Below are 15181 nucleotides of genomic sequence, written 5' to 3'. Positions count from 1 at the left end.
GTGTGGAAGTAAATCTGCTCTTAATTTTATTTTGTGTCTAACTGTACTTTGTGTGTCTAGTACAGAAGTGGTTTTCTGTACACTTAAAATGACTTTTCAGGAAGCGAATCTAAAAGTCAACATCATCTATAAACAAACCTTTATAGATTGATATATATAGATTAATTATATATTTAGCATAAATTTATATAAATTTAGATTTACAGTATTTCTCTTATAAGGAAATACACTTAAAATCTCATGAAAGATCCACTGAACTATAATTTTGGAACATTTTAACCTGACTTTACCAATGTTTAAAAGGGAAATGTTCCTCTAAAAAGTAAAGTTCTTTCGGAATTCCCCTGGCTCCCCCCAGCAAATATCTTTTCAACACCATGGACTTTGAAATGCTAGAAAAACTGAAGGCCAATTCTTTCTCAAAAGTGGATGTTTTATGCTTTTCCCTTTGTCATTCATTCTCTAGCATTGAAACAGGCTGAATGGGGGCTTGCTATCAGTGAGTTTAAATTGCCAAACAGGAGGCAAGTCTTATCGTGTGTTTTGAGTATCTACAAGAAACATACAAAGAATTATAGTAGATCATGTTTTTCTCTATCCTTGATAATGCTCCAGTTGCTTCTGAAAGATAGGTCTGGTTCACCACCTTGGGAAGAGTAGATCTTGAGTAACTGTCTTTAAGAATTACAAAATACGTGATAACCTCACACTGTGCCTCTTTCTAGAACAAAGTAGCATGCTTAGATATTTTATAATTAAAAAAAAAAAATTAAAAACCCACAGGAATAGTGTTATATAATTATGTTTAGGCTTTTCAGATATCCAGTCTGGAATGTCTAATAAAGAAGCGCTCCAGCCTCCCCTGCTCTGTGTGTGTGGGATCGTTCAATTCTTCCCGGATCCTGATTTTGCATTTCTAACGAAGCTGAACCGACAAAGCGTGAAAGTGGTCTAAACGGAAAAACAAAGAAAGTGACCCTGCTTTCACTGTGCCAAGACTAATCAATATTCCAGGAGCTCCGCTTCCCCCTCTCTGCTGATGTGTGCTTTGGTGTGGGTTGGGTTGGTGGGGTTTTTTTTTCCTTCCCCCCCCCCTCCCCAAGCGCTGCGCTCACAGTCTCCTCCCCTTCCTTAAGTTACAGTGATAGTAAGCTGTCGTATTCCCCAACACGTGCAGATTGTTTGTCCTGCTCGCCGGGCGCCGCAGCTCCGTGGTCTCCGCCGGGAAGCCCCCGCTTTATCCGTCACCACCGCGCCCTTGGAGCACGGGCAGGTCCGAGAAGGTGAGCCCACCCTGTCCTCCATCGCGGGTGGGAGGGGAAGTCCTCTCTTTGCCTTTGTATCGTACTTAATGCAGCGGTCCTTCTGGCTGTACCCGTATTCTTTCTTGGTTTCGATGTAAGTTACACGGGACAGGTTAGCTGCGTTAAAACGTCCTGGAAAGAAAAGGGACTGGGAATTATTAAATTTTTTTTTTTTTGTATTGTTCTTATTTACGAAATATTTACAGTAATTGTTCTGAACAAAAAAAGAAAATCCTGCTTGTACACAGTAGTCGTGTCCAAGGTAGAATACTGACTGATTTAAATATGTAGCTCATTCTCAGAATGTTTCCACTCTCTATAGAAGCAAAGCTTATAGTGTTCTGTTAAAATTCAGGGAGGAATATTGCACTAAAGTGCCAATCTTGAAACATATGGTAGAAGGAACGCTCAAATACCACCAAAATAAACTTGTTACGACATGAAATTTCTTTAAAACATGCGGATTGAAAGCTCTGTGTATTTATATTTTAAATGCTTCCTTAAAAAAAAAAAAAAGATATTTAGGCAATTGATGTATTAAAAGTAAGATGTGGAACTGCTTGTACATGGAGAGAGATGAGAGACTTCAGCAAAAGCACCTAACTCAATGCATTTCTTAATTTCTAATTTCTTCATAAAAACATGCCAGTGTATTAACTAAGACTTCAGAAAATGGAATTCTCTGTGTGGAAAATACTGTTGAGCAGGCTCCATTATTAAACAAATTCATACCCATCAGCCACCAAAACTCGCACAATTTAAAATAGAAAATAATGTCTTAGTGAAAAACTTCTATTATTAAACCATTTTAAGGTTGATTCAGTGTGTGGTTTCTTAAAATCAGACGTAGTGTGAATTTTGGGTTGTCCTGCACAGGGCCAGTATTTGGATCCGATAATCCTGATGGGTCCCTTCCAACTCAGTCTGTTCTCTGATTCTGTGATATATGTCCATAATTGCTGTCAGGCCAAGCTAAGCATTACTTTACTCTGCAGTGTGAATCTGAAGCGACAAGTTAAGTGGTATGTTACCTCTGATGTTCTACAGATGCTCTCGGGGTAGTTTATTTATAAAAGAGTTAAAAGATGAAAGTTATTAACATAAAACTGTCAAACTCCTATCTTTTAAATAGTGGTTGAGGGATAAATAAACTGTGCCTGCTGCCTTTTGCCATGTGAAAAAGAGGAACTGAGCCAATTCATTCAATCATTTAAAAATATCTGAAATGCAGAATATTTTAAATGTACCAATTTGAGCAAAATATTTCTTTCTCCAATGGTTAATGTGAAGGTGAGATTTTTTTCAAAAAAAAATTTTTCAAAATTTTTTTTCAAAAAACCCTGATAAACAGGTTAAAAACAAGCCTGAAAGACAGTTTTAAACACTATAATACATTAAGTTTCCTTGAATTGTACTGATTTTATATTAGTATATCACTAGAAAATGGCAAGAAAAAGAAGCTAATCCTGGGTTTTGCAGCATAGCAGCGATTCATGTTAATGTCTGAAGACACAGGACACCTATCTGATTGTATCAAAACCTGCAAATCAACAGCTTAGATGTCACAAACAATTCAAATTTTACTGAAACATGAAGAATATTTGCTTCCATGTAAACATATGGCTTATCATTCCTCTAAAGTCTTACTGCAATGTTTGATATTTCTTGTCTTGCAGGTTTCTCCAGTACCTCCCACTTCAAAGAGTCTTCCACTTTCCTGAAAGGATATTGATAGAAGTTAATTACAAAAGAAAACTTTCTGCAAGGTAGATGACTAAAGGTAACGGAGAAGATCCAAAACCTGGAAGTAGGATGGAACGCATTCAGCAAGGAGTCAGGAAACGTACACTTTTGGCAAAAAAAAAAGTGCAGAGCATAACAAAGGACGATGTTAAAAGTTATTTAATGAGGAATGCCTTTGTGCTCTTCACCGTTGTTGCTGTGATTCTTGGTGAGTAATTTGTTCAGTAGGAATATTCTGTTCTCCAATGTGTTTGACAATGATGATGTGCCTGGGCGATTTTCATTACAAATTAGTTCCCAAATTCTTCACTGATAAGAATGTTCTGGCTTGGAGAGTTTTAGCTTTGACAGCTGCATGTTGAAGTTTTAAGGAAGAGCTATTTAGTTATTCTAGTTATTCCTATGAAGAATTTTGGTGAAAAAACAAAACCCCAGCTGTTTTATGGATACTTCTCTTAAAGAATTAGATACAAAAGCTGAATTGAACGTTTTCAATTATATCTTTTACCAAAGCCATTTACAGAAAAAAGCTCAAAATATAATTTTTATTTACTTAACCTATCAAAGAATTAACACTTTGCAATGACAAACAAAAATTCTCAATTAATGAAATGAAGAGACATTTCTAAGCAAAGGAATATGATAGAGTTTCAGTCTTTTCAGTTTTCCCTTGATAAATGTAAACCTAAGTACTAAATGCAAAGGAATTAAACCTCAGTACAAGTTTATTCTCTCTCAGCCACACAATCTTACACAGGTATCTTTCAGGTGTAATTGGGGCAACAATGGCAATGTTACTTATTCAAAGGACCGAAAGATAGCATCTGATTAAATGCCTTTTAAGAGTATATGGAGAGGAATCCAGAACATCAAGCAGCACTTAGATTTGGAATGCACCAAAATGTAAATTTAAAATATTGCTACATCCTTTCAACTAACATTAGAAAGAGAATCTTCTGAGAAAAACATGCAGTTTTTAAAACTACTTTTCCTTTATATGATAACCTGATCACTTTTGAGAATTTTTCTCCAACTACAGATTTTCTAAATGGCACCATATGTTTCATGAAATAACCGTTCTTTACAGAGTGAACAAGAACTTTATGACTTTACTGTACTACATTAACTTTTGTTTCCTCATTAGTTTAAAATATAAAAGTGTGAATCTGCTCCTGATAATGAAAAAGCAAATGTTAGCACCTAAATATAAGGGTATATATCGTATTCCTAGGTAGGTCTTCATAATGCTGTTCTATATAGATCTTGCTGTGTTTCTTCGACTCTTTTAGGAATTGAAATTCTAGGGCTGTACCATTATTGTTGTTTGATGGCACATCTGCAGTGTTATTTTAAATTAATTTCAGATTTGATGGTCTTTTTCTGGGAGACATTTATATTAATGTGCCTATTGGTAAAAATAAAGTACTTTGTTTCTGTAACAGTAATGTCAGTCTTTCATACAGCAGTATTTCATCATAAGTGTTTTTAATTCCCGAGAATTTTCTCAATGCAAAAGCCTATTAATGTCAGGGCTTAAAAAATTAGATGTTTTATCTACAATGGTCAGGAAAGGCAGAGCAAATAAAGCATGTTTTGAAACACTGTCCAACCTCAAAGAAGTCAGTCCTTTGATTGTCACCTTTCCATACTGCTTATGACCAACATGCTTTTGTAATTTTTTGACTGTACTCTGCCTTCAGTATGGCTTCCATAAATTTGTCAATGTGTGAAATGAAATGTAGATTGTACAAGTGTTTTTCTTGTTATTACATGTTCCAATTAGCTTTAGAAGACCAGCGACAACCTGCCCACAGCTCCCCTACCACCTACAGCAATGGCAGAGTATCAGTAGGGCTGGAACACAAATTGGAGAACTAAAGAAAACATGCAGCCTAGGATGAGCCAGCTGCTCCAATTCTGCTCATTAACCTATAGACATATCCAGCATAACACAAGGCAAAAAAGCCTTCTCATTACTCTTGATGGAATGCTCAAAATTTTTCTCACATTTGTTATTTGTGGTGTAGTTTTGCAGTACTTGTGTATGATTAGAACAGTAAGTTCACTATAAATAGTTCTTAAAAGGTAAGATTTGGGGCTTTTGAGAGTTTTTTTGCTGTTGTGAAAATATTCAGAAGTAGGGAACAGTTGGATAACGAGTTTGGAAAACACTCGGTGGTTGAACTCCATCTGTCTAGTTTGGCAAGGACTAAGTTGTGATCATCACTCAGTTGTTTGGTGGTCTGTGGAAAATCAGATGGTGGGCTTGATCCCTTTCCTAGCAGACAGTAATCAACATTGCAGAATTAACCTATCAATTAGCACTACTGGCTGTCTCATTAGACGTGCCTGGATGTGAGTCTAGGTGGAAATCAAACTATATTCAGGCCTGTGTTGAATGATTTACAAGAAATTATGCTTAATGCTGTGTAACCTAAACAGACAGATGACAGTTTTTGGGGCTGTCAGTCCAGGAGTTTTCATAGAGACCGAACTCAGAAAATGCAAAACTTTAGTTTAAAGGGAGCAACATTTCTTCAAAGACATTTCTTTCACATCTCTTTTATCAAGTGATTGATATGGAAAAGCCTTTTTTAATAGAGCATTTCCTATTTCTTTGCTGAACAGGATTGATGCTGGTGGAGGTTAAGTTCATAAGATTAGTTTCAGGACTGTAATTTATAATAGGCACTTGAGTTTGTGTCTGTGGAAACTTGCACTTTGGTATGAAGTGGGTAGATACAACATGCAGTTCTTTGTGTTGCATACATATATTTTGCAGACATAGTAGAGTTATTCTGGCATTCACATAATAAGATGAAATACAGCTATTTACACTAATTTCTGCTGTTACTCTGATTCTAAACTGAATTCTAACCTGCTACAGTACCAAGTCAATTAGTCATTTAAAAAACTATTGATGAAGATGCGAGGAGTTATTATTCATTTTGAGAATTGCTTAGCACTAGTCTCTATTTCCCAAAAACCTCATAGAAGGTCCTTCTGACTTCACCTTCTTCATAGGCAGGGTCTGTCTAGCACATCGTCATAATCAGTGTTACTCTTTTTAGTGAAATTTAAGTTCTTTCAAGACCTTTGAGAAACTTTTGAGGAAAGCAGAGTCAATAAATGAGTTATGATGCAATTTTTCAGATTCTTCTGGTACACTTAAGAGATATTAAATTAGTTTTCTGCAGTCAATCTTGTCAAGACCCAGTAGATGAGAACAATTATGTGAGGCATGTTTGGGAAGTGGGCCACTGGTAAATTCAGAACATCACGATGACCAGGAGCAATTTAAGGTAGGCTAGGGAACATGGTGGCTCATGGAAAATCTGCAGGAAGTCTTTGAAGTGCTAGCCAAATTACTGGCAAAATCTCAGGCAGTGCCCTCTCTCCCACGCTACTTAGAATCATCATCCTGTCCCCAAAATGCCTTCCTTTCAGATACCCTTCCATTATCAGGCTATGTTGATTCTCTGCTACTTACCTCCCGTTTTCTGAAAAATGCCACAAGAGTCCAGACTTTACTCTGGCAGGACTCCTAAATGCCAAAGAATCTCCTGTGGATTCTGAACTTGTACTGAAGGAAAGACGGAGACACAGAGAGCTGCTGAGCAAAGATCCTCAGAAGTTGTTCACAGAGAAATACTGTTTTAATTGAGGGGCTCAGTGAAGTAGAGGCAGGTTGTGAAGCAAGTATTATAAAAAGCAGTTTCTGCACAGTTATTAAGCCATTATAGCTCCAATTTGTTAGCTAAAACCCTTTACACTGCCAGAGTTTTATGTCGCAGTTGTCTGCTGGAACATTCAGGGGGGATGGAAGTGGTTCCAGTTCTGTTTTCTGACTACCTGTCCACTGAAGGGAAGGCAGGACTGGCTGTGTCATGGAAACCAGGCTTCTGTAATTGCCAGCAATCTCAGAATACATGTGAAATTAGATAGGCCCATACAACATCTGTTCTGCAATAGCATGAACCATATGGAAGAGTCCAAAGCTTTCCAATGGCTGTACAAAAAAACCTAGTTAAAAGTACGGAGAGAAGACAGGAGATATGAAGGCATTGCCATTTGCCCTTGTCCCTGAAAAATGTAAAATGTTAAATAAAGCCTATTTCAGCAACAGTCCTGGTCTGAGCAATAGTTTAAAATGAGACCTAAGAGGTACAAGTCTGTAATACACAGATAGGCAAAATCCTGGATAACAGCCACAGAAAGGACAGTCTCTGGTGTGTTGAAGCAACATCTTTTCTGCTGTTGACAGATCTTCTGTATCCACTGAAGGCTGAAGCTGACATTCTCAGAGAAAGGTATTTGATCCCATTATACATTGACACTGAACACTGAGATAATGCCTAAGGCAGCCTTGGTAAAATTTGCATGAGAAAAAGGCAAAAATCCCTCACTGCAGGAGAAACAGCTGTGGGACTTGAGTTTGGGGTGAGAGAGTATGTTAAAACATGAAGAGAGAAATGTGATACCAAAAAACCCCAATGAGATATATGCAAGAAAATCAAGATAGTTTGGATACAGCTAAGGAGAAATTAATTCTTTTTTGCTGAACTCAGAGACTGACTCTGCCCCAATGTTCTCCTAAGGAACCTGCCCAGCACAACTGATTTTTCACTGAGTGACAAAACCTTCCTAAGTAATATTCCGAAAAAGTTGCTAATCAAAACCTTAATTTATTTTTGAAATATAAAATAGTTATAATTTGGGTGAAAAACCTCATAAACAGCCACTGTGTAATTCAGAGTGACACTTAAAACTTCAAAAGAGATTATTCTTTTCAGAAGGGAGAAAAAACCATAGAAATACAAAGAACTGTAATTCTGTTATTAAGAACCCAGTAATAAAAGTCAGACTGTAAATATGAGCAGTACTCTAGTTTAACAGTTACTTGCAAAATTAAATTATGTTAATATATTATCACAATCCACGTTTCTTACCCTTCACTCTGGTGTTACTGAAATGAAACGGCACTGATTGTTCGACTGCCATACGTGGCAGAGAATAGCAACAATAAACTTGGCTATCTTGAGAATCACAGTTAAGTGTTCTGGAGAGAGCAGCTGTGCATATATGCACAGTAAAAGATGCAAAGTGTGCTGAGTATAGACTTACTTTCCTTTGCTCTAAGTTATCAAATTGCTAAGTGGTGCTCGAAAGTAGTATGTCTGAGTGGTCATAAAACGGTCCAGAGAGGCATCCATTCACTGCACTCTTCTTACAACTTGTGAACAGGCAGTGGAGATTCTCGAAATTCTGTCTAGAATTTATTTATTTTAATACTGCTTCTTACAAATCATATTTGAAGGCTGTCCTGGGTGAAATGCAGGGTAGTAACTGCATAAGACACTTAGGATGTGGTTTCTCGGAGATTTTACAAGAAAATTCTCTGAATGGCAGTAGAGTATGGCCATCCTGTTGTCAGAAAATGTCATACGGCTGAAACAGTGGTCATCTCAAAGACTCAGAAAAACTTTGGTGTTGAGCACCAAAGGGGACTGAGAAGAACATTTCATCATGAAATAAACTAGTATTAGGGCTTATCAATCCTTTCCATTTTTCAGTAGGCATGGACTGTAATCACTATGGTGACTGCAAAGCAGCACAAAGTCATAAGCAAGGTGCCAGTGGTTTGTATGCTGAGTGAATGTTTAACATTGTTAGATTCTCACCTGCACTTTAGCTGTAAAGCTGGCATGACCTGTCATCAGCACTGAAATGCTTTTGGGTTGGCCACAATGAAGGTGTGGTTGAAGACTGCATTTTCAGTTGTTTATGAATTCCTGAAACTTTCATTCATTTGGCTTAAACTTCTCACACGATTTCTTGAAATAACCTGGCATCTGAAAGTTTCCAGGGATTATATGATACCAAATTAAAAAAAAAGGTTTTATAAAATACTTGTCTTTTTAGGTGAATCAAGATAAAGGGCATTTGAAAAACTATACAAGAAATCCAAAATTAAAAAGAGCTAAACAAATGCATTAGATCTTCTAGATGTTAATAAGGTTGCTATAAAAAAGTGAGATATAAGCGCTAGGATTGTCATAATTCGTACTGTAGCATAGACTTCTAGAGCTGTAGCTGAGACATACTGACTTCTTTATATTTTTATTAAAAGAAAATCAGATGTTTTGAAACTACCAACTGTATAAAATAATCCTTTAGTCACATTAGTTGTTGTATATCCTCTGTCCATCCTCCCAATTCTTTTCTTTTACTGTGTATTTCCTTCAGGTTTTGTATTTAATTCCATTTTAGATTACAGTTCAATAATCTTATGGTAAGTAAATTTAAAACAAGCCATGCTGGAGCATGTCCAGAGTCAGATAATGAAGCTGGGGAAGGGTCTGGAGCACAAGTCTGACAAGGCACAGCTGACGGAGCTGGGTGTGTTTAGTCCAGAGAAAAGGAGGCTCGGGGGGACCTTATCACTCCCTACAACCACCTGAGAGGAGGTTGTAGCCGGGTGGGGGTCTGCCTCTTCTCCCAGGTAACAAGCAATAGAACAAGAAAACAGGCCTCAAGTTGCACGAGGGGAGGTTTAGATTGGATATTAGGAAAAATTGCTTCACTGAAAGGGTTGTCAAGTGCTGGAACAGGCTACCCAGGGAACTGGTAGAGTCACCATCCCTGGAGGTATTTAAAAGATGCGTAGATGTGGCACTTGGGGACATGGTTTAGTGGTCGAGTTAGCAGTGTTGAGTTAATGGTTGGACTTGATGATCTTGCAGGTCTTTTCCAACCTTAAGGTTCTATGATTCTTTGGGATTTAGCATATTTTGTAATATATTTGTCCCACAATTCAGTTTAATGTGGAGCTTTGGAGCAGTAAGGCAATGCAAGTGATAATTTAAAAAAAATTAATAAGAAGCCAAGAGATTTCTTTCTCCCAAACCAATGTCTGTGATTGTGTTGTTGAAAGAATATGCTATGGTGTCTGCATTCTGTGTTGGAGAACAACTAAGCTCCTCACCAAGAAATTTTAAATTATTCATGGATACAACAAAAATATATGGTATGAAATAGGGAAGAAACTATGGAAAATAGTGAAAGAATAAATGGAATTTATTCCAGAGAAATTTTACTAAGAGCTGGATTATTCCATTAATTTTGTCAACTCATCAGACTTGAAGCTGTAGAGATACTGTTTGTGCTTTCAGTCAACACAGTGAAACCACGGGGTGTGTAACCTTTTAAAATCCATACAAGAGAAATTTATTTTGATGATAGGTTTTATAAGACTGTTTACAATAAAAGAGTGAAATAATAGGTCTGATGAACTATACAATAGGAAAATAATTAAAACCCATAAAAGAGGCAAAGAAAACCAGAAGGATAACAGGAGAATCAGGATCGTAACAAAATGTTACTGCTACTAATATTATGGTTGTTCTCCTTTCCTTTAACGCCAGTTATATTTATCTTTTGAATTCTCATTCAATTCTCTACATTGAAAAAAATGCATTATCTTGCTTGAAATTTGACATGCATATGCATTTTCTATTAGCATGGATAGATGATCATAAATGAAATTCATCTTGAAAGTTACAAAGTATGTGCTTGTTTTTTACCATTTACTGTAACTTGGCATAACTGAAAATTGATTTTTAAAAAAAAAATGTATGAAAGATTGGGCTCAAATGTTAAGCATTATTTAAAGTGGAACATAATCTGATCCCTCAAGCTGGCTCTAGTAAATGCTTTGGTTTTACCAGGCACAAGGACTAAATGTAGAAAAAGAGTAAAATTGCCTTTGTATTACAGTGGTATTACTCAGGGAATTCCTGGAAGTACTAACCAAAGGTAGTTGGTAAATAAGGCTACTGCATATATTTTGATGTCTTTTACAGTAATTTTGACTTGGGAATACATACATCATATAGACATGGATGTGCAGTTTAGTCCTTCAAAACCTAAAATATAAGGAAAGGAAGCTGCACATGGAATCCAGATCTCTAGGGCTGGAAGACTTAAAAGGTGATTCCACAAGTCCACAGCCTAAGCATGTAACTGCCTAAAACTTGCCAGGAGAAAAATAGACAGACAAACAAACAAACAGGCTTGCGTTTCTACTCCCACACCTTTCTAAGTGAGTCAGGACCATGCCAGATATTTTCACCCAGTGAAGATCCAGAAGCACAAGAGCCATCACCTTGAGAATAGTGTCAGCAGCACTTGATGAGTTGGGTTATTCTTTTCCTTCCAAAAGGCAAGTTACAGGAGGATGCACTTCTACTATTTCTTTAAAAGCTGTTTTGTCAGGCAGGAGGAAATTCAAGACTTCTAAAGACAAATACATATGCCAAGAGAGCAAAAGGCAGCATCATGTTTTAACCTGACGGCTAAAATAACAGGGAGCCCCCAGGCTGTGAAGTGAACCTTTGAGCAAGAACAGGAACGCAGGGCATCCTGAGTCCAGATGATTCTGTGTGTGTCTGTTTTGTTCAATTTTTAGTCCCTCAGAACTGGGAATTAGGCAAGTAGATGTTTAGGTCATGGCAGTTCTGAGAAAAACGCAAGCAGAATGGTGAGAAGTGAGGAGTCTTCCAAACCAAACAGAGAAGTGTCCATTAACTTTATAGATTTCCAGATCTAAGCTTTTTTATCTGGAGGGATTTTAAAGGTCACAGTTTGGACTCAGGTACTTACTGTGTAATTAAGTATTGTTCCAGGTGCAAGTTTCCCTGTGCTGGTTTTGTGACCTTTAAGACGGGGAAATTCTACCATTCTGAATGACACCTAACAGCGAGAAGAGAGGTACCATTACCTGCATGGAGGCTACATCTAAATTAATTGTCATGAGTTAACTCACAAGAAGTTAGGCATGACACCTCTTTTTAATCGACTGAAATAAAACACTTCTGGAAATTCATGTGTTGAAAGAGGCTGTTGGCTAATAAACTAAATATATGGAAGGTTCTAGTTATGAATAGTTTCTGTGTCATACTAGGATGAAGTGGCTCAAGTAACAAAGTCAAATAGCTAGGGGTTGGGAGCATCCTAGCTGTCCTTTTCAGAAGATGCTAACATGATTCTAGGAATGTCAGCCATGAAATTTCAGCCTGATTTCCTTGTGGAAAGAATTCACTGAACGACAAATCAAACATAAATAAAGAGTTACGGTAATGCTTTCACCTGATATGGCAAAAGCCGTGTGTTCTACAACAGGAATTGCTGCTTCTCAGTCTACCCAGGTTGCTTGCATGTCTCAGCAAAACACTGGATAGAAAAGATTCTTTAAAATCTTTTAACAAAGTCTGCCACGTGTTATGTTCTGTGAACCAAAGAGATCTGGCATAGGCATATCTTGATTCAACAAAATACTTAATCCTCAGTGGCAAACATGTCAGTTACGGATTTGGAATATCAGTACTAAGCTAAATTAACAGGTGGTTTTGTAGGAATTAAAAGCCGGGCTAGCTCCGTAGAGATAAGAATGCATAATTTGAATGTCCTGCTAACGATGGTGTAAAACTGCGTGATCCAACAGCCTAGCCTACAATGAACTGTTTGTAGTGTATGTCTAAGCTGGAATTTAAAAAAACAAAGGCAGATCTCAGTGTCTAAATTCAGGCTCTCGGTTACTCTACAGCAGAAGTTCCTCAGAGTAGAGCTCTGTTTTCTGTGCATGTTTGCACAAAGTTCTTGGCCCTGAGGGATCTCAGTCTCATTGACTGCAATTCCTCAGTGATATTATAATGTAGAAAAGACAAAATAATATGGATGGGCAGCTGTAACTGTAGTAGGGAAGAGCAGAATTCAGTGCTGTTAAAGAATATGTCAGTTTCCAGTTGAGTTAAAACAGGAACAAAAGAAATGTAAAGGCAGGAAGGGAATTGTGTAAACTTTCAGAGAGCAGCTTTCTTATCTGTTGGGATCTATATTTTATGGGAGTAAATACATTAACATTAGTCAAGCATGTGAAGCAGCAAAGTAAAGCCAGACAGGAAAGAAAGAGTTATTACAGTAACTTTGTAAAGCACTGAATAGTACCTTAATTCTAAGTAATACTTCATAAAACATAATCTGACATATATTATGAATGCCTGATCTTTTTTATATGCATAATAAGACATTATTCCTATATTTTCATGGCATTATTTGCTATTTTTTGCATTAAAACCCCATTCTTTCTATAGGTCAGAGACTAACAGGAGTACATAAACTAGGCATAGTTTGTCTTTCAATGAAGTCTCTTATCTCAGGATGCAATTGGGAATAACGTTCCTATTCCATTAAGAACAGTCTGCTTCAGTGCCAGCAGTGAAAACGCTTCTTCATTCCAAATCCTCTACAAATGCCCTGCTATTGCTTGTCTTAAAAAAAAATTAAAAAAAAAGAGAGTAAGAGGGAAATAAAAGATGAGAAATCAGAAATAAATACAGAAACCATTCAAGGACATCAAGGGAAATAATAGAAAAAAAAATTGAAGGCAAACAGAACTAGAAGTTGGATAAAAAGGGAATAATCTTTTGGACATGTTCTCAAAAAAAGAAAATTACTTCCTGATTGGGGAAGAAGGGCGACTGAGCCAAACAGCTAGAGATGAAGGGAAAAAGCATATGAGTCTAACATTGGAGCAAATAAGTTGCGAGGGACAGGTTTCAATGATTTCTTTCAAAACTTTTTAGCAGCACTCAGATGCTGTTATATCCTCAGATTTGGTGTAAGAACTGTCCGGTTTAGGCAGTACCTGATAAAACAATGATCTTAATAATTTTCTAGTTATCTGTCCTTCCTCACAGCTTTAGACTCCCCATTCCAATTGTGTGCCCTCTGTCCACAAAAATCCAAGGAGGAACTGCCGTGTCTGCAAATAAAGGCAACATGCAAGTGAAGCTAAAAAGGCGTTTCAGGTATTCAGGCTCCTCCAGAGATAGGCAGAGGGTTTGAGTGTCTTAATTTTGAGCTGTGAGCTGAGTATGTCTGTATCAGTGTTAATCTAGCTCTAAAGACCTGTAAAATATGTTTGTTAAAAAACACCTCTGGATCTTTGCAGTTTGTCATAGAATAGTGATGTTAGAATTCTGGTGTGGTTTTTTTTTTGGAAGGCAGTTATCTCTCGCAGGACAAAACAAGCCTTCAGGGTTAGGTTCCAAGGGGCAGGTGTTCCTGATGGACTGTGACTGCACCCACAGTCTAACTGTGGCTCTGTATCTCCTCAGCAGAACTATAAGCACCGTGGCACTCTTGTGACCCCTAAGAAGAGGTGACAAACTGACTCCTTCAATGCAGTCAATAGCTCTTTGACATAAATGTGACTCTTACTTCACTATACTTTTGCTTTTCTCTGGACACATTTTTTTTTTTTATGGGTCCCAGATCTTTTCTGTATTGAAGTCATGGCTAGGATATCTAGTTCTTCTACAGTACTTCTCCCATGACTCTCCTTGCAGTATCTCTCAGGCAAAGGAGAATTAGCTGCTTATGTCCAAATTAACCCATGTTCCACTTCAGCATAGACATCTAATGGAACAACATCCTTAAGCTCTCTGTTGCAGTTGCATCATGCAGTTAAAACCTGATATTTAGGTTCAAAAAAATGGTTTCAAAGGGAACATACTTCCCTACCTTCATAGGGGGAAAGCCAGAAAGCAAGGAAGGAGTGTGTGATACACTAGAGAGTGAGGATTCAATATAAAATTATGGAACAAAAATTATGAAAATCAAAATTAAGCATTGTGTGGTTCTTGTGGCAAGCAAAGAAAAAGATTAGGAAAGACTGGGGTTTTGTCGGCAACTTAAAGTAATTCTTATCACTAGAGAAGTCATTTACCTTTTTGTCTCAAGTAAATACAGTTGTGGATTTATCTGAAATTGGTTGCTAAAAGAAAAGGTGTCAGAATAAAATGGTAAATTAAGCAGAAAAAAATGACCCAAAGAACAAAACCAGTCATTCCAGAGCTCTGCAGGAACATAGGAATGAAATGGCTGTGCAGCTAACAAAAATATACAATGTCCCATTAAACTGGTACAAGCCTGATTCTCTCGATGGCTGTAGCCCAATTTCTGTTATAGAACAAAATGTTACTTGCTTGCTGATTACAAGGTTTTCTGGAACTGGACTATTAACAGCTGTTACTTTAGTGCACTATTCTACCTAGTTTAAGGTATTTTCCAGT

The 15181-nt window shown here is 37.2% G+C and overlaps 1 protein-coding gene across 1 annotated transcript in view; it reads left to right on the top strand.

The window, feature by feature from the left end:
* The first annotated feature begins 1136 nt into the window (after window positions 1-1136).
* The window catches only part of SLC1A3 (solute carrier family 1 member 3), a 65663-nt gene continuing 51618 nt past the window's right edge, over window positions 1137-15181 (top strand). Inside the window, exons 1-2 of the mRNA XM_051804782.1 lie at window positions 1137-1283; window positions 2981-3255. Of these exons, the coding sequence (XP_051660742.1) occupies window positions 3075-3255 (181 nt within the window). The 5' untranslated portion in view covers window positions 1137-1283; window positions 2981-3074. The remainder of the gene's footprint in view (window positions 1284-2980; window positions 3256-15181) is intronic.

This window comes from Manacus candei, unplaced genomic scaffold, assembly GCF_025592945.1.
Source record: "Manacus candei isolate 608988 ecotype Guabito, Panama unplaced genomic scaffold, ASM2559294v1 h1tg000061l, whole genome shotgun sequence".
Classification (NCBI taxonomy): domain Eukaryota; kingdom Metazoa; phylum Chordata; class Aves; order Passeriformes; family Pipridae; genus Manacus; species Manacus candei.
This window is presented reverse-complemented; position numbering and strand designations above follow the sequence as displayed.